General features: G+C 48.3%; 5 protein-coding genes across 7 annotated transcripts in view; 2 read left to right on the top strand and 3 right to left on the bottom strand.

The window, feature by feature from the left end:
- Positions 1–5,993, bottom strand: part of LOC108099106 (myocardin-related transcription factor B) — a 39,067-nt gene extending 33,074 nt beyond the window's left edge. The window contains 1 exon segment of the mRNA XM_017202428.2: positions 5,446–5,993. Coding sequence (XP_017057917.2) covers positions 5,446–5,509 — 64 coding nt within the window. The 5' untranslated portion in view covers positions 5,510–5,993.
- Positions 5,994–10,332: 4,339 nt separating this feature from the next.
- On the top strand, positions 10,333–11,731 carry LOC108099178 (upstream activation factor subunit spp27). Its single transcript, XM_017202541.2, has 2 exons — positions 10,333–10,467; positions 10,542–11,731. Exon 2 carries the CDS (start codon positions 10,592–10,594, stop codon positions 11,324–11,326), a length of 735 nt encoding a protein of 244 aa, XP_017058030.1. The 5' UTR covers positions 10,333–10,467; positions 10,542–10,591; the 3' UTR covers positions 11,327–11,731.
- Positions 11,732–11,787: 56 nt separating this feature from the next.
- On the bottom strand, positions 11,788–16,075 carry LOC108099177 (adenosylhomocysteinase-like 1). 2 transcript variants are annotated; one of them, XM_017202538.1, is made up of 4 exons: positions 15,770–16,075; positions 14,969–15,707; positions 13,354–13,803; positions 11,788–13,294 (listed from the first exon to the last, which is right to left on the bottom strand). In XM_017202538.1, exons 2-4 carry the CDS (start codon positions 15,488–15,490, stop codon positions 12,701–12,703), a joined length of 1,566 nt encoding a protein of 521 aa, XP_017058027.1. In that variant the 5' UTR covers positions 15,491–15,707; positions 15,770–16,075; the 3' UTR covers positions 11,788–12,700. The 2 variants fall into 2 exon arrangements, with proteins under 2 accessions (XP_017058027.1, XP_017058028.1); XM_017202539.1 differs by having other exon boundaries at positions 15,775–16,075.
- Positions 16,076–16,370: 295 nt separating this feature from the next.
- On the bottom strand, positions 16,371–17,759 carry LOC108099011. Its single transcript, XM_017202245.2, is given in 4 exon segments — positions 16,371–16,854; positions 16,913–17,112; positions 17,170–17,462; positions 17,465–17,759. Coding segments are annotated over 4 exon segments (1,131 nt in total). The 5' UTR covers positions 17,664–17,759; the 3' UTR covers positions 16,371–16,415.
- A 436-nt stretch (positions 17,760–18,195) lies between these two features.
- LOC108099165 (autophagy-related protein 2 homolog A) lies at positions 18,196–24,584 on the top strand. Of its 2 annotated transcripts, none has more exons than XM_017202510.1 (2): positions 18,196–18,324; positions 18,397–24,584. In XM_017202510.1, the coding sequence occupies exon 2, from the start codon at positions 18,509–18,511 to the stop codon at positions 24,302–24,304; it is 5,796 nt and encodes a 1,931-aa protein (XP_017057999.1). In that variant the 5' UTR covers positions 18,196–18,324; positions 18,397–18,508; the 3' UTR covers positions 24,305–24,584. The 2 variants fall into 2 exon arrangements, with proteins under 2 accessions (XP_017057999.1, XP_017058000.1); XM_017202511.1 differs by having other exon boundaries at positions 18,196–18,331.
- The last annotated feature ends 220 nt before the right edge of the window (positions 24,585–24,804 follow it).

Here is a 24,804-nt window from a genome sequence, read left to right as displayed (position 1 = left end):
GTCTGTCCTTTCTGGAAGACCCATCGAATCGAGTCATCTATCGCTCAGCTGTCTCAGATTCGCCGCCGCCGCCTGCCGGCCATTTATCTATATCGGAGCGGCATTATAAATACAATGACCACACTTCTTGACATGCCATGGTCAAATTTTTGTGCATTTGTCACAGCGAAAATAAATCACAAAACGCCAAACAAACAAAACGCAACGCAAATGACAATTCTTTTGTATTTTTTTGCTTTTTTTTTTGGCAATTGCGTTGCGTGTTTGGATGGATGCTTCGCTTTTGTTTAAAAGAAGAGTTCGTTTTATGCACTCGAAAGCAAATGGGGAATCTGACATAGTTTTCGCTCAGGCAGAAAGTCGACAGCTTGAGATATAGATGCCATATAGTCCCGATTCCGTTGACAGCATAAAAAGCGCTGCTAAAAAAGCGAATTATAAGCAAAAGCAAATTTCACGCCACATTTAAAATAGCCACTGCAGAGTCTTGTAATTTATCAACGCCCGCCCGCACCAGATATCGCATATAGTGCGTATATAGTATACAGAATGTGTGGTGGCAGGCGTGTGACTGCTGCTACGATGTTGCAATGCAGTGGCCGCGGCGAATGCAAAATGCAGACATTTCTTGACACTTCTCTAAATAGTTTTGCGTGCGACGCAGCAGCCAGGGAAAACCAAAGAAAATGCGAGGGAATTCAGAGAAGGAGGCGACGCGGTGAGGGGGGGGTGGTAGGTAGGTAAAACGCACACGGTCACTCGAGTGCCAAAATGTCCCCGCACGCCATTAAAAATGTTGCGAAAATTACACAGCAAACTGAAAGGTGTTCTAATGAGGCGTGCGCCGGACTCTGTTCCGAAATGTGTGTATTTTTGTGGGTGTGTTCGGGGTAGATGGGGCAGGTAGGAAGTGAGTAGGGGGTGAGTAGGGGGTGTCACTGGCAAGAGTGTTGCCCAAGTGAGCTCTCCATCCCCCCACGATGTAATCATAAAAGTTTGCCCGGTGTTTATGGGCTGGAACGCAGCTAAATGGTTCTATCCCGAAAATAATTACAACGGGTGCAATCCCTACTTAGAGAGATATTGGTTAGTTAAATTTAAGAATATAAAGGTACTTTGATTTCCTGTACATTTCTTACTTTTTTCACAACCCTCTTTCGTCTAGCCCAGTCATTGTCCTCGATTTAAATGCCGCAATTTTCATCGAAATAAGTTCAAAATCAAGGTCGTCGCCGCCCCTCTTCCCACTCCCCGCCTTAATGGTCATGCTACATCATCCCGGGTTCGAATCGAGAATCTTGGGTCTTGAACTCGACCCGAGCGATGCCATGAATACAAATTGTTGCATTTGCAATAAAAAATTCATGGGATTCCATTTCAATAAGCGAAACGGGCGAGTAAGTGCAGCCAGCGAAAAGAACGGCAAGGCGATTCGGTTTATTAAATAAAAGCCAGTGTGAAACATGAAGAACGACCTTTGCAAAGACAGACACACGGTTCCCACATGAAAACTGCTCTAAATTATCAGGAAAAGAACTTGCCAATAAGACTGAAAACACACTGATACAAAGAGTGGCAGGGGGAGCAGGTAATTTGTTTATCCAACGAAGGGAACACCTGCCGATTGAAAACCTGGGATACCAGAGACAAATGCCTCTCCTTTTAGTCGTTCTCTGTACTTTTTCCCGCTTTTCTCCATTATTTGCTGGCATTGGAATGCAGTGCGATAGTTTCCCGAGGCAAGAGGCAATTATTTGGCTTATTAAAGGAAAATGAGAGAAGGCAGCAGACGCCAAAATGAAGAACAAGAGAACAGCTTTACCTTCAATGGTTATGTCATAGAAAAGCTTTAATTTGTGCCACTTAAATATCAGAATCAGCGAACTAGTGCATTAAGCGTGTTCTAACAAAATCCTTTTAAAATAAAATAAAACAATCATCGAATCTCGTTAATCTTTCATTCTGATTTTCATATCCAAAACACCCACATGTAGGCCTAATACCCACTGTAAATTATTCAGAGTTTGCGTAGATGTGTGCAGCATCCTCTGAAACAGCACCCGGAGCACCAAAGCACCACACACCAACCACCCCCACCTGTTTTCCACCCCCTCACACGCCCACACATTGTTTATTTGCACAAATGCGTGCGCTTTCGTTTTCCCAATTTTCCAACGAATTTCTTGGCCAGCGAAATTGCAAAACGAGGTAAAGCTGGACAATGTGGGATATACAGCAATGCCATACGCTGGGGATTTACATATACGTTCACGAAAAACTGCCTGTTGCTGTTGTTGTTTAGGTTTCTCGTTCGAGAACATGTGTCTGCAACATGCAAAAGTAATGCACAACATGTGAGAGGGGGAAAAGGTATAACATTTGGCTTATAGCCGAAAACAAAAAGAGAAGCTCTACGCTTTTTCAATTATTAGGTACAAATAATAAACTATTTATTTAGAAGTTTTGAATCGATTATAATTTATATCGGAGAAAGTATTCAAAATATCCAAAAACTTTTTTCCTGAGTAGACAAACTTCTACCCTTAAAATATCAGTGATCGATTCTCTTTTCTCTCTTTCTCATGTACACGGATTTTGACTTTGACTGGACGCTGCCATTTAATGCGTGTAAACATTGCGCAAGCAGAAAACAACAACGCAAACAACAAAAAGCGGGAGCAATAAAATTTCAATACTCATACGCCGCGTTGTACACGCTCACCCAAAGACGTCAAAAAGGGAGGGCGGAGTGGCCGAGAGTGCGACGGAGGACGGCTGATTCAGACAACAGCAGAAATTCGACTACAAAAATGGGCAAAATGCAAATACACACAGCCGGCCGCAATTTCCATGTGCGCGTTTGGCTTTTTCGGCAGTTTTGAGGCATGTTTTTCACACATTCGCGCGCTGCGAGGAAAAACAATCGAACACGACGCTCTGGCTGCCACGGAATATCAATATTCATAGGCGTATTCCTACTCAATCCATTCGAAGCGGCACAATACGATATGGCAATGGGGATGATGATGCAAGTGCAAATTTATTTGCCACTTTGTGCGCGGCTCTTCGAGTTGTAAGTGAAATTCTGAATTCCCCAATGGGCGGCTGGCTGGAAAAGCCTCCAAGTTGATTGACTTTGCAATTGCAAGCTGAGTGCTTTTGGGTTAGAAGTGTTTAGTCTATAGAGAGGAAATATCGTCGGCCCTATTTTACTAAATAATAACGTTTAGGTTGGCTTATCAATGTAAGATAAGTTTTATAGATCTAAATTTTATTAATAATACAAGTTATTATAACAATTTAATGAGGAATTCTCCCCCTTCCAAATGCATAGTTCGGCACCATTTTCTTCTCCCATGAACACAATCGAAAGAGATGTCAGGAATGCCCAGTGTCGAAGGGAAACTCAATTGGTAGGAAGGAAAAACTGAAGAGGCGACTGGAAATAGACCCAGCGACACTCATTTCAAAGTGTTTAAGAGGCTCGCACTCGGAAAACACAAAACGACAACACCTTGTGTCCCACTCAACACTAAAAATTACATGAAAACGGTCATAAACACGACGGAAAAAAAGGGAAAACTGACTGGAAAGGGGCAGCAGAAGTTGGGCTGCCCCCTTTTGATTTTCATTAAATTAGATTTTATTTCTGCTGTTGTCGCACGGCAGCTAATTTTGTTGAGTAGCCTGCCGCCCATTTTCCATGTAAATAAAAAAGCAATAAACGAAAAAATCAAATAAACTTTTTTACTTTTAGCTGCAGTTGTCTAATCATTGACTATATATCAAAGGAATAAAAATATATGTGCGCGATATATTAAAAGAGTGTCAAGGCTTGGAAAATTTTACGTTCCGATTAGCCGCAAGAAATGGAATTTTTTCTCCTCTTTTCTGCTATTTGTAAACAAGATTGCATTGTTGTAAACAAGTCGTTTATATGGCCAAGATGATTTGGCTTGGCTTGTTGTTCGCGTGTTGCTTGTTTTTTTAGTTTACTTTATTCTGGGTATTAGAGTAATTTATTTATTTTTAAATGCTTTTGAGCATAGCTTATTTATTGTGGGCCACAACAAGTGGCAGCAGCTGATTATTTGTTCGACGGAAGATAAAAGATGAATTTGTATGCTGTAATAATTGAATACGGAAAGTTGGATATGTATTGTCCTATTGGCCTTACTAGTATAATATTTATTGGCCCTCTGTAATAAAGAATTGTTGCGAAAGATATCTTCCTATATGAGCTGCATTTTTCTCTTTCATCTGTATCAAATATTTCCCGCACGTTTCTCGATTCCCCGGTTGCGTTTTCTGGGGTTCGCCCACGCTCTGCTTAACTTTGGCATATATACTGGGTTCCTCGTTATAATATATATTCATACAATGTCTGCATTTGTTGACAACATTTTACAATGCTTTATTTTTAACAGCTCGTTAGCTAATGCGGGGAAGGGCTGGGGGTGGCAGGTGGCTTTGGTTTGGGGAGTTGAAGGGGGCGGAGGCGGTGGGCTGGTCAGTTTGACATTGAGCGCGTGCCAAGCAGAAAACGCACGGCCAAAAGGCAACAAAAAACGCACAGCCTCCCCTCATTAGGGACAACACTCTGCTTAATTAACGTAAGTAAGGCAAACTACCAGTGTTTTTAAAAGTATTAGTTTTAAACTTTGGTTTGGCGAGATTAAAAGTGAAGTACTGAAGTGTAAACAATAATATAATATTAAAACAAAAAAATAATAATAATACACGAAAACCCTAAATTAAGAAAACAATATAAAAATAAATATTAAATAATTTGATTGGAGGAAACTATTGAAATTAGAAAAATGATGTTTGCAAATATAAGAAAAACTTTTAACTTTTATGCGCAAACCCCAAATTTCTACTAATACAAATGTTTAATGCACATTTAACTACAATCGAGGAACATAATTAACACAAAAATCTCCTTTAAAATTAAATTAGTTTCCTGTGCAGAGTGTTTTGACATTTCCGGTCACAATTTTAATGTTGTCAAAATCCCGGCGAAAATCCATTTTTCCCTAGCTAATCTCGGGGCCTATTTCGCAGCCGGTGGCGTTGGCTGTCATGACTTTCCACCGCCGAAAAATTTTAAGTAGACGCGTCAGCGGTTTTCTCATTTTTTGTTAGCAGGAAAAACTAAGTGCCCAGCAATTGCTGCCCCGGGCAAAGAGCAACAAAAATTAAAACAAACAAATGGAGAGCAAAGTTAATGCCAGTCAAGTGGCGGGGGAGATTCGAGGAGCCCGCGGGGGATGAAATTAAGCATAAATCTTTCAATTGTGTTTGGATTTTGGGCCGAAGTTAATAGCCAACAACCGCGGCGGAATCGGTTAACGAACCCGCTGCACTTTTCCGGCCGTTGTTTAAACAGTACGGGGCTGGCTAGGTGGACTGGTTGGATAGGTTGGATGTAAGATCTAGGCATACCCTCACAATGTTTGCAACATTTCGCTGGTGGCTCATCGCTGGCGGCGTCGGCAATGACCGGCATGGTCCCCGCGAACCACTAAAACCACCCGGTGGTGCAGTCCTCGCTTTGTTCTCGCAGCTTTGTTAGCGCAGCTCGGTGTTCGGCGTCGGGGATTTACTTTAAAGACACATCCTGGAGCTTATCTATCACTTGGGACACTCGCGTGACACAACCACCTGCTGGCGGCAGGAATCTATGTTCTCTCGGTTTCGGATTTCGGTTTCAGCGATGGAATGTTGGCATTTTCGTAACACTTCTTAGACTAGGCACTTTGGGATCAATGGGATCGGCGGTTCGATCTGTTCGATCGGTTTGATCGGTTTGATCGGGGCGTTAGATCCTCTCTCGGTTCGCTTTAGTCCGCTACTGACGGTGCTAATCGTTCTGCTGTCTGTCGTCTGTGTGGGACGTCACGCCAGGCTATTTCTAGTCTTTTTTGGCTTTCACATTGCGCTTTTCCGTGGAAATCGTCTGTGCTTCGTTCGAGAGACGTTCAAACGTGAAACCTCCGCAGAGATTACTAAGTGTAGATATTCCGGGCGCCCGCCGATCTGCTCCCATTTCGAATTCCGAATTCCGAATCCGAATCTGAAATCTTCGAGTCTTCGAATCTTCGGGCATCCGCGCAGCATCTCGCCACTGTTAGATAATTTGGCTTTTTCACCATTTTTCCTCAATGAAACAATGAACTTTCACATTTCCTACACGAACAACAACCGATGCTCGCTCTCCACTCTCCGAGTTTCGAAAACGTTCTTTCGAAAATAGAACTAGGGATCCTCTCGCCGGAGAGTCCGACGATCGGCGCACGGCTCTTAATTTCGAAAAGTTTTCTGAAAAGTTTTCGGTCAGTTTTTCCGAGCACCCTACACTTAGGAGAGTTGTTCATTCGGTCAGGTATTTGGGATCGCAACGTCATTTGGGCTTTCTTTTGAAGTGGGTTTCTGGGTCAAGGCGCGTGCCTGCACTTAGTCAAATTTTTTTAGGATGGGTTTGATTTCGGCAGAAAAAAGCGAAGGTCCCTCAAAGGTCAGACATAATTGGAAAAGGATCCCTGTCTGTCACAATATAGCAATTAAAAATACTTTAGAAGTCTAGTTCAATATTATTCGTTCCGCATATGATACTCCGAGAATCAAATATGTACATCCTTTTCTGTATTTCTAGCCAATCTTAGTTAAAAATCGTATAATATATAATACATTTTATAACCAACTAAAAGAAAACCTCCACAAGTTCAACGCATCCTTAACCACTCAAAATTCCCATACAAATATAGCCTAAGCACTTTTGATATACATATTTTATTTATGAGTGACTTCCTAAAATATATTTCCCCATTTAATATTTCCAGTCCCCGACACCTTTCTTTTATTTTCCCTACCCACATAGCACAGTAGCAACGATGAGGTATGCCAAATGAAAAATGCGAAAAAAATAATATTTATTATTTGGCCAACATCCAAAGCAGAGATCTTAACTGCAAAATCCTTTGCAAACAAACCAAACCAAACGACCTTGAAAAGCAACGTCTCTGAAATAACTTTCGCCAGATCCGCAGCATAATTTTTAGCCAATAAACAAATTCACAAATTGGGGAATTGGACGTTGGGGAATCGATTCAAGATATAAAATATAATTTATGATGGTTGTAGAATTTCTAAACACAAGCCAAACTGTGAATTGATTCGATGTCGATGGTGCTGGGCCGTAAGATATAGAAAGAACCACCTGCATGACTAATTCCCGATCAGTATCCCCCTTGAAATTGCTCATTCAATTGATTTTCAGCTGAGGAATTCAGGCAAAGCAAAATCAAAGTAAACTGCAAGAATAAATTTAGAACGCCGACAACTAATTGGGTTATATTTAGCACGAATATATATATTTGCTTTATTATTCGCCAATAGAAATATGTATTTAAAAGAATAAAATAAAGCCCATACCAATACAGCAACTAAAAATAAGAAAATTGACTCAGATCTGACTTTTGTTGTCGTTCGTTTTGATTTAGCGACACAAATTCTTGTTCTTTTCGACTGACAAGAGCAGAATTTTGTAGAAAATCATTTTTCAAATTTATAGCCAAATTGGGCGAAAACGTCAAAGCCTTTTCTGCCCCCGGGGAAAATCGGGCAAATGGGTGGCGAATAACCAGGCATCATCTTATATTTTGTCATAATTGTGGGCGTTCTTTTTATGGCGCCTTTTGTTGCCAACTCGCACAACTATTCCCACCCAAGAGTACAGTAGATCTACAAATACACGGTTGCAGCCGTAATCTTAATTATTGTTTGTTTAGATCTATTAGATTAATTTACAGCGACACATTTTGGTCAATGTAAAAAAACAAACCGCTTTTAAAAAGGCAATTTATGGCTTAATTTTGTTGGACTCCGGGCTTTCAAATTATGGCCATTCCTTTTCCAAAAGTTTCATCTGGACAACTTCTCATTTCCCAAGTTGCAAGTGCAATGCCAGGGCCAAACAGATGCGGCGAAAAAAGGGAATTTATTCGCGAATTTCGGCGTCCGACAAATTTATAGTGCACATGCTAGAAACATAAAAATATATGTGCACTTCCATCGAAATTTAATTGTTGCCACTGTCAAGCACCTCGTCCAGGGTCACAGACAAATAGTTTGGCCTATGAGTTACGAGTGGGCCGACTTTTATGGCCCACTGTGCACCCAAGACACCCCCTGATCGTTACTCTCGGGCAGAAATGCTGCGAAAATCCATTCCACTCCCGATCGTCGAAATGCAGGCATTGCCCATATACATATTTTTTTAGTTTTTTCTGCATAAATTATAAAGCGGGTAGCATAAAAAATATGGGAACAGCGCAAAGACAAACACAGATCGAGCGCGTCAGAAATTTTGGCGTGGGCGAAAAAAGTTTTTCTTTATTTTTTTCGGGGCAGCAGCAGCGGCGGAAAATTGAAAAACATTTTTCACCGTGCGAAAGTTCTTAGTGCTTTTACTTTGACGTCGTTTCATAATGACGAAACGGCCCAGCAAGCGTTTAGATTTAAGGCAGCTATAAACAAAGATTGTAGAAGACAGCGGGGAATTTCAATAGATTTACTCCCTAGTCTTGCAAAACAATTTAAAAAGTAATTCTTTTTTGTATTTGCTGACCTTAAAAACATAAAGTTAAAATATGTATTTATTAATTTTAATTTAAAAATTCGGCTTTGTATATTTTATCACCCATTAATTTATTAAAATAAACAAATACTTAAAAGCAACATCCAATTTCATCGGCAATTTCATAATCTGTGATAATTTATGAGATTACTTAAATGAGCAATGTTAGATCGTTCAAAAAAACTATGCCAAGAACAACTAATTGGTCAAAGAAAGAGCTAAAATATAAAATTTGTCTGTCACACTGACAGCAAAAAGTATGCCTACACTTTTGTGGGTGGCAAGTAGCAACAGGTCTCGGGTGTATGCTTTTAGCATGCACTGTGAGGCGACAACAAATGTCAAAAAAATAAGAATGGTTGCCTGACAACGCGGAGCACAGCCGCTGCAATAAATAAACACTCAATACATCCAATAACATTTTAATTTATGAATATATCCTTCCCACACCTATGAAATCAACAACTTTTGTTTACTCTTTTCTAAAAGTTAAATCCTACAGAGAAACGTTAATTTAACGCTTAGCATAAAGGTTGCATATGCAGGCATATGATTTGCTTAAAAATAGTTTGGCTTACATATGTACATATATTATTTATATTTTAACATATGTATGTGTGTTTATATGTACACATTCTTATGTCTTTTATGTATAGGACAAAAAACAAAGCCTTCTTAAAGTAAAGTTTAAACTTATATCCTAACACAATTAACTATATACATTTTCATAAATCTATTTTAAAAAATAACCGCATAATAAGTGGGAAAAGTTAAGTAAATAATGTTAAATATATAAGACCCGTAAAAGTTCCAATTGAAAAAAAGGGCGTCGCATGTTCAAACAAAAGAAAACAACAAAAACGTCATCGAAAAGCCGGCAAAACAAAGACGCGAAGCAGCAGCACAAAGAGGAGACGCAAAAAGCGACGAAGAGGAGACATAAAGAGGTGAGAAAACTTTGCGAATACCTCGCAAAAAGTGGATTAAAAGCAGCCCACTAGATATACATAAATGCAATTAAATAAAAGGGGGACCGCATGAAAAATCCGTGCTCCGCATTGCAGCAAAATATAAAATTTAGACGGGAATCTCACGCACATCAGACATACTCAAACACGCACAACCAATATAAATAAACACAAAAAAGAAGCATAAAAAATAGCAAAATTACCTCAGCGCACGTTGTTGTTGTTGTGTGTGTGTATTGTTGCTGGTATTTTCTATATTATTATTGTTGCTGCAGCTGCTGCAAATCCATCGATTTTCGCGACACATGGACGTTTTACCGTAAATATAATAACTTATTGCACATCGGCGCAACGATTAGAGTCGCGGGGCGTTTTTTTAACGGTTGTTAAATATTATTTAGTTTAGTTTTTAACAAATACGCGACGTTCTTATTATAGTGTGACCGCAGGTTAAACATTAGAAAATGCTTGGTCTTCTGAAAAAATACTAAGCTCCATGAATATACCACACAAAAAACAATTAGTTTGGCTTTCAAAATGAAGTTTAAATTAATACAAAAATATTTTGTTCTTTAAAAAAAGAGTAATGTTTTCCAAACTTAAACGATAGTTTTCTGTTGGTATACGGATTTTCAAATCTAGAAATCAGAACTATTTATGTTTCCAACCAAAGTGCTTACTATCTCGAGGCTCCAACCAATGAGGGCAGTGCTGTAAAGTGTTCGCCGCCGGCAGTGCTGGCAAACTCCATTCCATTATAGAGACGCCGTGTAAAGAAAAAACGGAAAGAAGTAGCCGACTTGCTAGCCGCCGAAGAATCGCCCGAAAAACGTGAAAAGACCACAGAAAAGAGAGCCCCTGGTAAGTGGAAGCGGAGCCACAGTGGCCGGACGCCAGTCAGGACAGCCGAAAAGACGCTTTATCGTGCCCCGCAGGTAGAACGAAGTACGTGCACCGCAGGAAAACGAAGCACTCTGCGAACAAGATGTCGGACATCTCCAGCGAGGACCTGCGACGCGAGATCCAGGCGGTGCTGAAGGACGCCGACCTGGCGACCATCTCGGCGAAGAGGGTGCGCGAGCAGGTCGAGGGCAAGCTGAACTGCTCCCTGCTGAGCCGCAAGAAGGAGTTCGACAAGATCGTCATGGAGGTGATCAACGAGCAGCAGGACGAGGAGGACGAGGACGACGACGAGGGCAAGGACCCCGACGCAGATCCCGACGACGAGAGCGAGCCCAGCGAGGAGGAGGACCCCAGCAGCAGTGAGGAGGAGGCCCAGAAGAAGAAGAAGCCGGGTCCTAAGAAGCGGCCACAGCCCACCAAGCACAAGGCGCCCAAGAAAAAGCGCAAGACCCTGAACGCCGACGACTCGGGCACCGAGAGCGACGCCGGCTCGGACTCCGACTACGAGGTGGTGAAGAAGCCCGCCGCCAAGAAGAAGGCCAAGGCCGCCGGGGGAACGGGCACCGGGCGCAAGAGCACCGGCTTCACGCGCGCCTACAACCTCTCGCCGGAGCTGAGCGCCCTGATGGGGGAGTCGTCGCTGCCGCGCCACGAGGTGGTCAAGAAGGTGTGGGCCATCATCAAGGAGCGCGACCTGTACGACCCCAAGAACAAGCAGTTCGCCATCTGCGACGACGAGCTGATGAAGGTGATGAAGATCCGCCGCTTCCGCACCTTCGGCATGCTGAAGCACCTCAAGCCGCACTTTCTCGACTAAGTCCACCCCGCCGATCCTCTCCAGATGCAGCTACTATAGTACGCCTCACCGCCAGCCTGGTTTACCGACCCTGTATCCCCTGTATCTTTCGGCTCCGCTTGGATTTGTTTGTTCCACGACCTTTGATTAAGATTTAGTTGACGCATGTGTCTAGCATTAACCTAATTAGGACGGGTTTCGAGATGCACTTTACGGCATTTAAGTAAAAGTAAAAGTTCATGCCACAAGCACAAGATGAACGGAGAAATTATAAAAAGAGAAAAAGAAACGATTGTAATACATAAAGTGTATGATTTTTTTATAACAACTCGTGTAGTTTACATTTTATAAAGAAAAACAAAACAATTTTAAGGCAAAGTATCGAGTAATAAAAGAGAAATAGACGAGTGATGCATCTGAAATTCACCAAGGACGGCTTTTCCTGGGCGTTGGGCGGGGGGGGAAATCAATCGAAATGCACATTGCTCAATAAAGAATCCTTTTTTATTGTTTTGCGTTTCTCACAAATTTCTTACAAACATTTTTCACTTTTCTCTAATATACATATTAGGTGTATATGCAGTGTATATATATAGTTCTCGATCTGATATATATGCCAGCGTGTATATAATTGAATAAATGGAATTACTTTGCACTGCATTTCCATCAACACTCTCCGGACGAAACGAAAGTACAAGTGCCATTATCAAAAGCGGGGGACATAAACGATTAACAAATTAAGTACGTAAACAATACGAGAGGCAAAGTCGATCACTTATTACAGACGTTATAATTCGAAGTACATAATCAAAATAATTGTTCAGATTTCACTTTACATTTTAAGTGGATTTTTGTATTGCAGACATTGGAGTCGAAGAACTTGGCTTCAAAAATTCAATTCCTTACGAAGATTTGTTCAATTCCCTTTTATCAGCTCGAAATGAAACATAAAAACTTGAGCAGTCTGGTTAATAAGCAATCGAAGTGTCTCAAATAAATTCACTATAAAACATTTCAAGGGGATAAATTCTCGGGGGCAAGATTAGTTATTAGGTTAGTTAAGAGTTAAGTCATGGGGGATTAGTAAACAGAGAGAATACTCCTGCGGCTAAAGCAAGTGCTAAATACTATTATCGAAGACGCAGACGTTAAATGCTAAATGCTAACGAAAAGCAACCAAGAATTCCGCTCGAGCTAAACTAAGCAATACAATGGTAATAGTAACTTTGTGTTCTCTTCTCCTTCCCGCGTCCTTTTGTGTGTTCTGTGTGTTGTGTGTGTGTGTCAACAATTGTTTAAATAGTTTCACTTCTTCGCAAAGACAATACTTTCGTTGGCGTTGTTGGTTCTCCTAATTGCTGGCGTTATTGTCCGCATATCGGCACCCGAGGCCTCCTAGTAGCGGTAGTAGTTGGGCTTGAAAGGACCGGCCTTGTTCAGCCCCATGTACTTGGCCTGCTCGTCGCTCAGCTCCGTCAAGTGGGCGTCGAAGGTGGGCAGGTGCAGGCTGGCCACGTACTCGTCCATCTTCTTGGGCAGCAGGTAGACGTCCGACTTGTAGCGCCCGGGCGGTGCGTTGAAGAGCTCGATCAGGGCCAGCGCCTGGGTGGCCGAGGTGATCGACACGGCGAACGAGGGGATGCTGGAGCAGCTCAGGTTCACCAGCCGGCCCTCCGCCAGCAGGATGATGTACTTGCCCTCCGGCCAGATGATGTGGTCCACCTGCGAGCGCACCTTCTCCCAGGTCAAGTCCGGCGTGCGCAGCCCGTTCACATCGATCTCCGTGTTGGAGTGGCCCATGTTGCACACGATGCAGCCGCTCTTCATCTTGTCCATGTGCTCGCGCACCACCACGTTCTTGTTGCCCGTCGCCGTCACCACGATGTCCACGTTGCGGATCACCTCGTTCAGCTTCACCACGCGGAAGCCGTCCATGCTGGCCTGCAGGGCGCAGATGGGATCGATCTCCGTGATGTACACAATGCAGCCCTTTTAAAAGAGATTAAATGTGAGTGGAGCTCCGGTAAATAAATGAATGCTTATCCCACCTGTCCCTTGAGTGCCTGGGCACAGCCCTTGCCAACGTCGCCGTAGCCGCAGACCACGACCTGCTTGCCGCCGAACATCACGTCCGTGGAGCGCTTGAGGCTGTCCAGGATCGACTCCTTGCAGCTGTACAGGTTGTCGAACTTGGTCTTGGTCACCGAGTCGTTGACGTTCATCGCCGGCACCGTCAGCTTGCCGGCCTTGGAGAGCTGGTAGAGCCGGTGCACCCCGGTGACGCTCTCCTCCACGATTCCCTTGACCAGCTTGAACATGGTCGGGTACTTCTTCAGCATGAGGTGCGTGGCGTCCCCCCCGTCGTCCAGGATCATGTTCGGCTGCCAGTTCTCCGCGTTCACGCAGCGGTCGATGCACCACCAGAAGTCCTCCTCCGTCTCGCCGCGCCAGGCGAAGATCGGGATTCCGGATTCAGCCAGGGCAGCAGCCACCTCGTTCTGCAAGCAAAGAATACACTTGAATATTTATCTACTGCTTCTGTAGAAATACCTAAGTCTTTGTTCTTGCTTTAAAACCTTTCTTACATAAATTGATCTTCCTAAGAGCAACATTTTTCTTTTTCAACAGTAAGATTTTTGTTGGATTTCTCAATTCTATAAAAAGATATCTATAGCTCAACTAAGTTTAACCTGATTTTAAGGACCTAAGGATTCGTATTTGAATTCAAACTTGTCTTATCTGAAGGAAACTAATAATAGTGATTTTTATACAAATCATTTTATAAATAAAGCAAACATTACTTTTTCACATTGCTGTCAAAAAGTCTGATAAGCCGAGCCACCCGAAAGCGGTAAGCATGGCTAATATCTGACTTATATCGGGCCGATAGGGAATCGGGCTGCACCCTCGCCAAGGCAAGCAAGGCACTCCGAACCCGGCTGATAAGCCCCGGGCGATACGGGTGATTCAGCGTGACGAGCGATAAAAGTTTAGATGGAGAGGTGCACAAAAGTGTTGGGGGAGTGCCGCCGCACTCAGATCGTTTCATTAGAGATCCCATAAACTGTTTAGAGCCGGCAGACTCGTGATAATTGCATCAGCTACGGCGCAGGAACCGTCGAATGGAGAAACCGCAGCCGAATCGAAGCTGCGAGTGCGAATGGAACTGCGTCCACAACTTCCACTCCGCAATGATACTGCGACCCAATTCAGGGCACATCAATTACTCAGCGATTGCCAAACACTTGAGCCGCGGGCGCTTAATTGATTAACATGGCTTGATTGATCATTTGTTTGCGCCGCCTGGCGTGACGACAATTGTCTCCAAGCGACCAGCCAGATCAAGTGACCGAACTCGAATATAAATGCGAATTTAAATGAATATAAAGGAATAAGTTGGAACACAAATCGATTTAGTGCCCTATAAACAGCACATGATTTGAAAGAACTCAAGATTTCATGAGCCTTTACCTCACTGAGTTCTGTAGCAGAAAAAACTATAAATACTTCTCCAGCTCAAAGTCTTTCCAACAGTTAATTTAAAAACCTTTAAAATCATCTGTAGCTCAGCTATCCCGTGACTGAGCTTTTCTCTATCCGACAAGCGGCAGTAAACGAGCCAAGCGAATGTGACGTGACAGATGGGTCGTAACCCGGACTCACCTGCGTGGAGTAGATGTTGCAGGCTGCCCAGCGAACACTGGCGCCCAGTTCCACCAACGTTTCGATGAGCACCGCCGTTTGGGCGTTGATGTGTGTGCAGCCCACGATCTTGGCATCCTTGAGCGGCTTGTCCTCGGCCGCCCGCTTCTTCAGGGCGATGATGCCCGGCATCTCCTGCTCCGCGATCTCGATCTCCCGTCGCCCGAACGCGTGCTGTGCAGCGATGTTCCTGACACAGAAGTCGGAGCTGCCCTTCGAGTTCTTCTGGACCTTCTCCCGCGGCGGCACATCGTCGCCGTCCTCGCTGCTGCCCGTGTAGCTGGCCGAGCTGAAGGAGTCCGTGGAGGAGGCGCTTAGCGAGCGGCTTCTGTAGCGACTGGTCTTCTTCAGGGCCGAGGATTGCTTGGTGGCAGGGGGAGGCACCACCACGCTGGCGTCCTGAGGCGCGGGACCTGCCTGCTGCTGCTTGTCGCCGCCTCCGAATCCAGGATCGACGACCACGGTGTCAGCCAGGTTGTTCATGTTGCGTAGGGGGATTGAAAAGGGTTGGAGCGGGCGGTTTGTAAGGGGGTTTGCCTCCCTTGTCCTGTTAAGCTCTTTGGGGTGGGGCTGTTTCGCTGCTGGTCCTGCGTGGGTGCTGCCTGACTTCTCCACCTAGTGCCCAGCTACTGATTTTCCACTTGCCAATCTGCTTCGCTGCTCCTCCTTCGAAACGAGAGCTTCCGATGTTATGTAAAGCCTGCAATTGCAAACAGGATAATGAGCTAGTTGCTACATTCTGGGCTCTGGTATTATTCAAACCCGACAATCACGTGATGAATCGACCTTCTGTCGCCCACAACTGGACAACTTAATTGTTTTTAGTTCGCGTCTCCTTTGTTTCACCTCTCAATTGTTTTTGTTGTTCTTCCTCTTCTATTTTTGGGGGGCCACGCACTTTGTCGTTTCTCGGGATTTTCTGGGTTTTTCCGGGGGTGAAAAGATTCAGCCGTCGGCTTTTGAGCTTCGGTGTTTGTGTGGCGACCAAGTGGGGGATCGTTTGGAGATCGTTTAATAAAGTTGATTTTGTCCGGAGAAAGAGAACTAAACCGAAACCGAGGACAGTAAGCGAGAAACGCGAAAATACCAAATGGGCATCGACGGTCGTAATTGGAACGCGAACTTCCGTACGCTACGTTCACACTGAAAAATAACGGTTTCTTTTGTTTATCAGTTATTTATTTGTTTATTTATTAGTCATCGCGCGCTTTTTATTTGCAAATTGTACCAAGTTTTCCCAATTCTTGAAGCCCACAGCTCATAAATTTGTCAATTTTAGCGCGATTCCCCAAAGTGGCATACCATGGTCGGTATTTTGACCCCTGTTCGTGTAAAATATTTTACAATTAAATAAAACACTTGGTAAGGTATTCGAATTATATTTAAACAGGTAGTTAACATGTTGCGCCTACATTTCCTCCTGCAGGTATCCGCACAGTTCGTAGTCATCCGCCGTGGTCACCAGATGAGCTTCCGAGAGCAACCCCTCCTTGTAAGTCGCCCGCTTGTCGACCACCCGCGACAACTCCTCTGGAGCCAGCGGCCCCTGCCTGGCGTGTTTTCGGATGAAGTCCGCCACCAGGCGTCGGTCCACGACAGACATCTCTAGGCTGCGGCTCCAGGCCAGCAGGGCCAAGGGACGCTCTGGACTGAGAGCCTGTGAGGTGGAGACCAGGTGACGGTACAGGCAGCCGGTCACGATGTCCTGCAGCTGCTGCACTTGGCCGGGAAAGGCGCAGGGGTGGTGGAGCATCACAATGGCACCTTCTGCCAGGTTGCGGACGTATCGCTGCGGTGGCAGGTAGGAATAAGTTCCGTACTCGGCCGGTAAAGGTCGATAGGGGCCGCTAAAACAGAAAGTAACGATGACAAGTCGTCGGAAAGTGCTGGTTTCGTTTGCATTACTTGGTCGCCGGCAGGTGGGAGTAGCTAATCGGCTCGTTAAGGCACTTGGAAGGAGGCAAGTAGGCACTGGGCAGAAAGTGCTCCGTGAGAATCGCTTCTCTAGTCAGGTCTGGCTGGTACAAGCTGCGATTGCTGCTGATGCACAAATAGTTTAAGCTATCACGTATGTCATTCGGATCGTAGTCCACAGCCAGGTTATTCTGAAAAATGGAATTTGAATACAGTTGTTGAACATTTGAACATTGTATGGTACTCACTTTGCCATCATCGCAAATCTTCGGTTGTGTTTTGTGTGGCTCATTGGGGCTTTGGGGAAACCACTTTCCCTGCCAATGGTCCTCGGTCGTGGACTCCACGGTCTGAACATTCTCTGTGGTGTAATTCTCGACAGAGTTCTCCAGCACCTTCTTCGTTACGTGGGGTTTTCCTGGCGCCTGGGGAAACCATTTGCCTTGCCAATTATCATCTTGAGAAACTTCCATTGTGGAGTTATTGTCCTTTGGTTTCTGCGGATCTCCTGGGGCATGGGGAAACCACCTGCCCTGCCAGTCTTTTCGGGGGAATCAATGGAGGGGACAAGCACACGTTGCACATTGCTGGAGATTACGGGCGGGGACATCCCCACTTTCCGGAGCTTCTCATCCTCATCAAATGTTGGCTCCAGCAGGTTAACATGCGACTTCTTGATGGACTTTGACTCGATGGAGGCGAAAGCCAGGCACAAAAGGGTCAAGTAATGCAAAAAAATCATTATACTTGCAAACTAAAAAACAACAAAAGAGAAAAATAAGCGAAACAAAAATGCAATTAAGAACTTTGCAGGCGAACAGCTGTGTGTGAAGCTGTGTTTTTCAACACTGAACTAAGTATGACTTACTGCAGGGTATCAACAGGTGGTTTTGGTTTGGGGTATTATTTTGTATAAGTGACATTAATATTTTAAAAATCATTTTTTTTGCGAGTCTCTTGGACAGTCGTTTCTTTATTTTTCTGCGATTTCTATATAAGAACATGTGCAAATATGAGAAAAACTATAATCATTGCTACATGAAAACAAACCTGCAGCTTTTAATATGTAAAAAAAGGAATAAATGTGAATACAACACTGTTAAGTAAGGAAATAATGGTTTCTATGTTTCATCACATATCTCTCCGCATAAGCTAGAATATGTTAAAGAACCTTATAAAATTTTAAATTATAAGTAAACACATTCCCCTTGGCGCACTGCCCTAAACAAACAGCATTTCTAACCTCCGCTTACATGGTCACACTGTCATAGCAAAGAAAAGAAGAAGAACAAGGGCCAACTTGATGGTCACTCGCTACTACGCTTTATTAATTCATTATTTTCCAAAATAATGCACATATATACCCTCTTGCAGCCGCCCTCCGCCCCCACCAACCGTGAAATGTGAGTGGTAAGCGTTTTTCTTATCTCAAGCTGAAGCCTTAAATTCCTTTCCGTTTCCCTGTTCGTCAACAGAGCACAATAACAAAGGCGTGTTGTTGTTGTTGCTGCTGCGCTGGAATAATAACAGGCAGAATTTAAAACGCACAAAGAGGAAAAACGTGGAAAACTAAAACTCACAGACAAGATGTCGTGGTTTAATCCGTGGGACGGCCTCAAGACCAAAATGTGTCGCTACCTGCTGCAGCGATACTTGGGTCAGTTTTTCGAGAACAACTTGAACCTGGAGCAGCTGAAGGTTGATCTCTACAACGGCAAGGCGGTGGTCGAGGACATATTCCTGAAGGTCAACGCCTTCAACGACCTCTTCGAGGACCAGGGCTGGGCCTTCGAGGTGGTTTCGGGCCACATTGGCTGCCTCACAGTGGTGGTTCCCTGGAACGCCCTGATGACCAACGACAGCAGCCTGGAGATTTCAAACTTGACCATCACCCTGCGGCCGGTGACCCGCTTCCAGAGCGGCACCACCATGCTGGAGTCCATGTGGTCGTCGGTGAGCAGCTCAATGCAAATGGCCGAGGAGTGCATGAAGCAGGTGGACGACGACGTGCCCTTCCTCAACCACAACAACGCGTTGATTGGCCTGGAGAAGTTCGCCGAGACCATCGACAATGTGCTCAACCGCATTCGGGCCAAGCTGACGAACACCACGCTGAACATAGAGTACCTGCTGCCGAGGTCGGACAGGAAGCTGGTGCTCTCCTTCCAGGCCAGCCAGGTGGAGTACAAGAACAAGACGGGCTACGAGATGACCATGTCCACCTCGCAGGACACCGAGACCGAGACGGACCCCAGCAGCAGCTTCAACGCCCTGCCCATGATAGCCAAGCACAACCTGGTGATCGAGGGCCTCAGCCTGCACACCTCCGAGGTGCTGGACGTGATGGATCCCCGCTTCGGGCCCACTCCCTACGAGCAGCTCTGCAAGATCGTCGAGCTGAAGGGCGCCCAGAACATCCAGATCAGCATCAAGCAGACGGAGAACATCGCGGGGCCCAAGGTGAGTCTGGAGCTGAGCCTGGACGACATCTACTTCATGCTCACGCCCCGCCAAATCCACCTGCTCGTCGAGCTCTCCAAGGGCTTCAACAGCGGCGGCCAGCAGGAGCGACCCAAGAAGGGCAGGAGCCTCAAGTCGGCGCCGCCCAGTGAGTACCAGATGCAGGGCCACCAGCAGCCCACCAGGATGACGGGCATCCTGGGCCAGAACGCAGACTGGTGCACGGGAATGTCGGAGCCGGAGCCGTCGGAGTACTCCGGCTACGGGGCCGGGAACGCGCCGAGGAGCGTCTACTCGCGCAGCCGGAAGATGAGCGAGTCCACCAACAGCATGCTCACCTCCTGCACGAACACCCTGCAGCAGGAGCTCGGCTACACGGAGAAGTCGGGCGAGATACTCAAGTTCAAGGTGCAGATCTCGAAGCTCTACGGCGTGGCCCTCCACCGGGACATCCTCGTCCAGAACACGGCCAGCATCGACAGCGGCAGCTCGGTCTTCGACCGGGCGAGCTACCTCCGCTACGCGGACACTGCCAGTGGCTTCTTCGCGGGCACCCTGCTGGAGAACCACATGCCCCTGCAGCAGCAGCACTACCTCCTGCTGCGCGCAGCCCCCATCATCGTCGGCGGAAGCCAGCAGCGCTACTTCCAGGAGCTCACCTCGCGGACCACGCTCTCGGCCACGGCGGTGGACCTCTGCGAGGTGCTGGACAACTCGATGGAGCACCTGCTGCAGTTCGACCGCCAGCGGAACTGCCCCGACGGCTACCACATCCGGCCGGAGATCGTGGTCACACAGAGCTCCTCGTCCATGTTCAAACAGAACCACAACCGCTGCGCCAACAAGATCGAGTGCAGCCTGGACGAGTGCACGGCGGAGCTGGACATCTCCATATACGACCGCCTGGGCGCCCTCTTCGGCTGCTCCCCCTTCGCCGGGGACTCCGCGCCCCCGAATCCCTATCCCGAGGATCCCAGCCAGACGGAGTTCAGCGTCAAGTGCGAGAACCTGCGGCTCCACCTGCGCTTCCCGGTGGTGGACGGCCGGGCGGCCAACGACCCGCAGAAGGTTCCCTGGTGGCAGAAGAACGTGCGCAGGGACTTCCTGGCCCTGGAGTTCCGGGCCCTGGTGGTCAGCTCGCGGACCCAAATCAGCATCCTGGCCGACGAGCTGGACGCCTTCTACTGCGACGCGGACAAGCAGAGCGCGGTGCGCCTGGCGAAGTGCCAGCAGAGCCAGAACCAGAAGAAGATCCAGATCGACATACTCCAGCTGCAGGACGGCCAGTCAGCTGGCGACAGCCAGAAGAAGCCTGCCAGGAAGTCGCCCTTCAGCTCGAAGTGCACCTTTGGATACACGTCCCACGTGGAGGGACTCGATGGCGGCGGGGACAAGACGGACTCCCTCCTGCCGGGAGACACGGAGGAGATCAACGAGTTCTGCGACAGCTGCACCCAGTCCTCCAAGCTGAAGGTCTTCGCCTTCATCCCGCATGTCAAGGTTGTGCTGGAGTCCAAGTCCATGTACGAGCTGATCTACAACCGCCTGAACGGAGACCTCTTCATGTGGGAACCGCGCTCGCCGCACTACGAATCCCCGCGGGAGGAGGAAAGTGCTGGATCGAGGGGCCTTTCTATGGATGCGGAGCCGCAGCTGGAGGAGTTCCGGCGGAACCTGCTGCTCAGCACCAGCGCCATGGAGAGCAGCATCTACTTCTCGATGGCGGAACCACCTGCTTCCACTTCCGCTGCACCGCCGCCGCCTGTGCGGAACGAGGCCTTCTCCTTCGAGATGTTCGTGGAGCAGGGATCGCTGGTTTTGTTCTCGCACCTCCTCGATCCGGAGAGTAATCAGCGGACCAGCGAGTGCGGCAAGTTCCAGGTGAATCTCAAGGAGCTGCGGCTGTTCACGGTGAACGGGCTGGACAACGACGCGACCAGGAGCTTCTTCTGCATCCAGCTGGGCGAGATCGAGGCCCTCCACTGCGGCAGCACGCAGCAGGACCTGGTGCTGGCCTGGAGCGACCTGCCGGACGAGAGCCTGCTGCCCACGATCTACAACCTGGCCGCCGTTCACCAGCAGAGGGAGAGGAAGAGAGCGGAGGTCCTCTCCCTGGTGGCCGAGATCAAGAAGCAGCCGGAGCAGCGCATCAAGCGGATCAAGATGTCGTTCGGCATCAGCGGGGCCGTGCTGGAGCACCACTCCTGCCACTCGGAGCACAGCTGGCTCACCCAGCTGATCGACTTCATGGACGTGGCCGACTTCCCCATCGAGGCCTACGAACCCTTCGCCCTGGTCTCCGAGCTGCAGCTGCACGTGTGGAACGCGGGGATCGACTACCGGCCGAGGTTCTTCCCGCAGCGCGCCTTCCTGGACCTGGGCTACTGCACCCTGAGCAGCAACATCATCTCCTCGATGAGCGGCTGCACACTGCGCCTCCTGGCCGAGGACTGCGTGCTCCAGCTGGGGCCACTTAAAGAACCAAACGACTCGCTGATCCCCGTGCTCAACCTGGGCCTGCTGAACATATCCTTCCGGCTGGGAGCCGAGGGAAGCGGGCGGCCGAAGGTGGACCTGCGCGCCTCCATCCACGACATGCACCTGAAGACCTGCTTCGACTCGGCGGCCGCTCTCGCCCAGCTGATAGCCTACGTGGCCAACGACAGGGACCTCTGCCCGCCGGAGGAACCCGTCCTTTTCCCCAACGAGGAGGCGCGGCCCGCGGAGCCGAAGGCCAGCGAGGAGCAGGAGGTGAGCGAGCACGCCCAGAACCACGTCAGCAAGCTGATGGCCGACGCCGTCATGGACGTGGAGTGCGCGCCCAGCCCCAAGACCAACAGGACTCCTGGTGGGCGGGAGGAGGGCATCGAGATCTTCTACTTTCCGGACGAGCCGAAGGAGCGGCGCAAGAACCTGGCCACTCCTGTTAAGCTGCAGAGCAAGTCGCTGATGGTGGAGAGCCCCTCGGTCATCGGCGACATCCTGGACTTCGAGTCGAACGTGATCCTGCAGTCCTACTACCACCAGAGCCAGAACCAGGATCACCAGGTGCCCGCCTCGCTGGGATCGCAGGTGCAGCAGGAGCTGGGTTCGCTGGGCAACGCCACGCTGGAGGAGCGCGACTTCGACTTCATCCACGGCGAGGAGGTCTCCCGCATGGACAAGTTCGGCGTGAAGCAGATCTACGTCTCCGAGGAGCCGCTGCAGATCGTCGACAACCACTTCGAGCTGCCCCACGAGAAGGTGGACCTGCTGCGACCTCCGGCCAACTTCCCGGTGGCCGAGAGCAGCTACACGCTCTGCGAGATGACCTTCACCTGGCACCTCTACGGCGGCAGGGACTTCCCGCTGGACGAGCCGCCAAGGAGATCCTCTCCCTCCGCTTCTTCCTCCGCTGGAGGATTCGGCATGTCGGACACCTACAAGTACGGAGTGTCGCAGCCGCTGGACAAGCTGGACAAGCAGGAAAGGAAGGGTCTGTCTAAGCAGCCGAAGGGTTCGCAGCGCAACCCGGAGGTGCTGGTGGAGATCCAGCTCTCGAAGATCCGCTTCTCGTACGAGTCCTACCCCCTGAGCTCCATGTACTCCTCGCGCCAGGTGCTGCTCGTCTCGGAGATCGAGGTGCGGGACCGGCTGCGCTCCTCGGACATCAACAAGTTCCTGTACCACCCGACGGGCCACAGCCTCGTCCACAAGCCGGACGAGAACATGGTGATCGTGAAGGCGCTCAACGTGCGCCCCAATCCGCAGAAGAGCTCCGCGGAGGAGTGCTCCCTGCGGGTCTCCATCCTGCCCATCAAGCTCAACATCGACCAGGACACCCTGCTCTTCCTGGAGGACTTCTTCTCCGGGATGTTCCGCAACTCCGGAGGCACTTCCGCCGGCGGAGGCGCTCCCAAGGCGGAGGGCAGCGGCTCCTCCTCCGCTCCGGCGGACATGCCGGTGATGTCGGTGAGCAAGCTGCCCGAGGAGCTGGCTGACGAGCTGGCCGACGAGCTGCCCGACTCCGAGGTGAAGGAGATGGTCGAGCGCAACCTGAACGTCCTCATCGAGGAGAACAGCTCGGAGGCGGACCTCGAGGAGGATCCGGCCACCGCCCCGCCCGTCTTCTTCCGCGAGGTGATCTTCAGCCCGGCGCTGCCCATCTGCTTCGACTACCACGGACGGAGGATCGAGCTCTCGCGCGGACCCGTCACCGGACTCATCATGGGCCTCGCCCAGCTGCAGGGATCCGGGATCAGCCTGCGGGAGATCGTCAACCGGAGGGGCATCCTCGGCTGGAACAAGCTGTGCGAGTTCCTGGCCAAGGAGTGGCTCAAGGACATCAAGCGCAACCAGCTGCCCAACATCCTGAGTGGAATTGGACCCGCCAACGCGGTGCTGCAGCTTTTCCAGGGCGTCTACGACCTCTTCCGGCTGCCCATCGAGCAGTACAACAAGGACGGCCGCATCATCCGCGGCTTCCAGCTGGGCGCGCAGAGCTTTACGGCCCGCACGGCGCTGGCCGCCCTGGAGATCACCTCCCGGATCATCCACCTGCTGCAGTTCACGGCGGAGACCACCTTCGACATGCTCTCCGCGGGTCCTTCGCTCAAGAAGCGCAAGGGCGGCCGGCAGGGCCGGAGGCGCCGCCAGGGCCGCCCCAAGGATCTGCGCGAGGGCGTGGCCAACGCCTACTCCATAGTGAGGGATGGGATCAACGAGTCGGCGAGCACGCTCATCGAGGCGGCGATCACGGAGCACGACCAGAAGGGCTACAGCGGGGCGGTGGGAGCGGTGGTGCGCCAGATCCCGCAGCTGGTCGTCTGCCCGGCGGTGCTGGCCACCCAGGCCACCACCAACATCCTGGGCGGCGCCAAGAGCTCGCTCGTTCCGGAGGCGAAGCTGGAGGCGCGCGACAAGTGGAAGCAGGAGATCCACTAGGCAATCCCGTGGGGGAATCCCCTATGGCGCGGTTAGGTTAACGGTATATTTAGTTCGCGGGGCTTACAGCATAACGTAGTGTTTTCTATTGTTCTACTAATAATAAACATCGCATGTACATAAAAGGAGAACAAGGATCGGAAGAGGAGGGATCGGGATCCCGATCGGAGACTCCTGGTTGGGTGTGATTGAACTTTTCCTTTTTAGCCATACTACAGTACAGCAAAGTTACATATATTTTTGTATTATTTTACCCAAATAAAAGTGTATATAAAAATGAGCCCACTGTATTTATTTATTCTGGGTGGAACCAGAACTTGTAAACTTGTAAGTGCAATTTAAATGGAAGTTTCTGTGGTATGGTTTCCATAACAGAGTTTAAATTGAAATGTGAGTATATCATAAAAAAGAGTTATTGTTTTGACATCACTTTTAAATTTAACGTAATTGTTTTTAAATATTTCAAAAATATTGTTTTTGTTGTTATGAAAGCTTTGTTT

This window comes from Drosophila ficusphila, unplaced genomic scaffold, assembly GCF_018152265.1.
Source record: "Drosophila ficusphila isolate 14025-0441.05 unplaced genomic scaffold, ASM1815226v1 contig_288, whole genome shotgun sequence".
Lineage (NCBI taxonomy): Eukaryota > Metazoa > Arthropoda > Insecta > Diptera > Drosophilidae > Drosophila > Drosophila ficusphila.
The sequence above is the reverse complement of the archived record's forward strand: the minus strand, read 5'-3'. Positions and strand labels throughout refer to the sequence as shown.

What these genes read in the sequence shown, in the direction of transcription:
- LOC108099178 (XM_017202541.2), top strand. Translation starts at nt 10,592, where the DNA reads ATGTCGGACATCTCCAGCGAGGACCTGCGACGCGAGATCCAGGCGGTG.
- LOC108099177 (XM_017202538.1), bottom strand. Translation starts at nt 15,490, where the DNA reads ATGAACAACCTGGCTGACACCGTGGTCGTCGATCCTGGATTCGGAGGC. An exon ending in GCAACATCTACTCCACGCAG is followed by an intron (nt 13,804 to 14,968) that starts GTGAGTCCGGGT and finishes CTTTGCTTGCAG; the next exon opens with AACGAGGTGGCTGCTGCCCT. An exon ending in CCCAGGCACTCAAGGGACAG is followed by an intron (nt 13,295 to 13,353) that starts GTGGGATAAGCA and finishes CTCTTTTAAAAG; the next exon opens with GGCTGCATTGTGTACATCAC.
- LOC108099165 (XM_017202510.1), top strand. Translation starts at nt 18,509, where the DNA reads ATGTCGTGGTTTAATCCGTGGGACGGCCTCAAGACCAAAATGTGTCGC.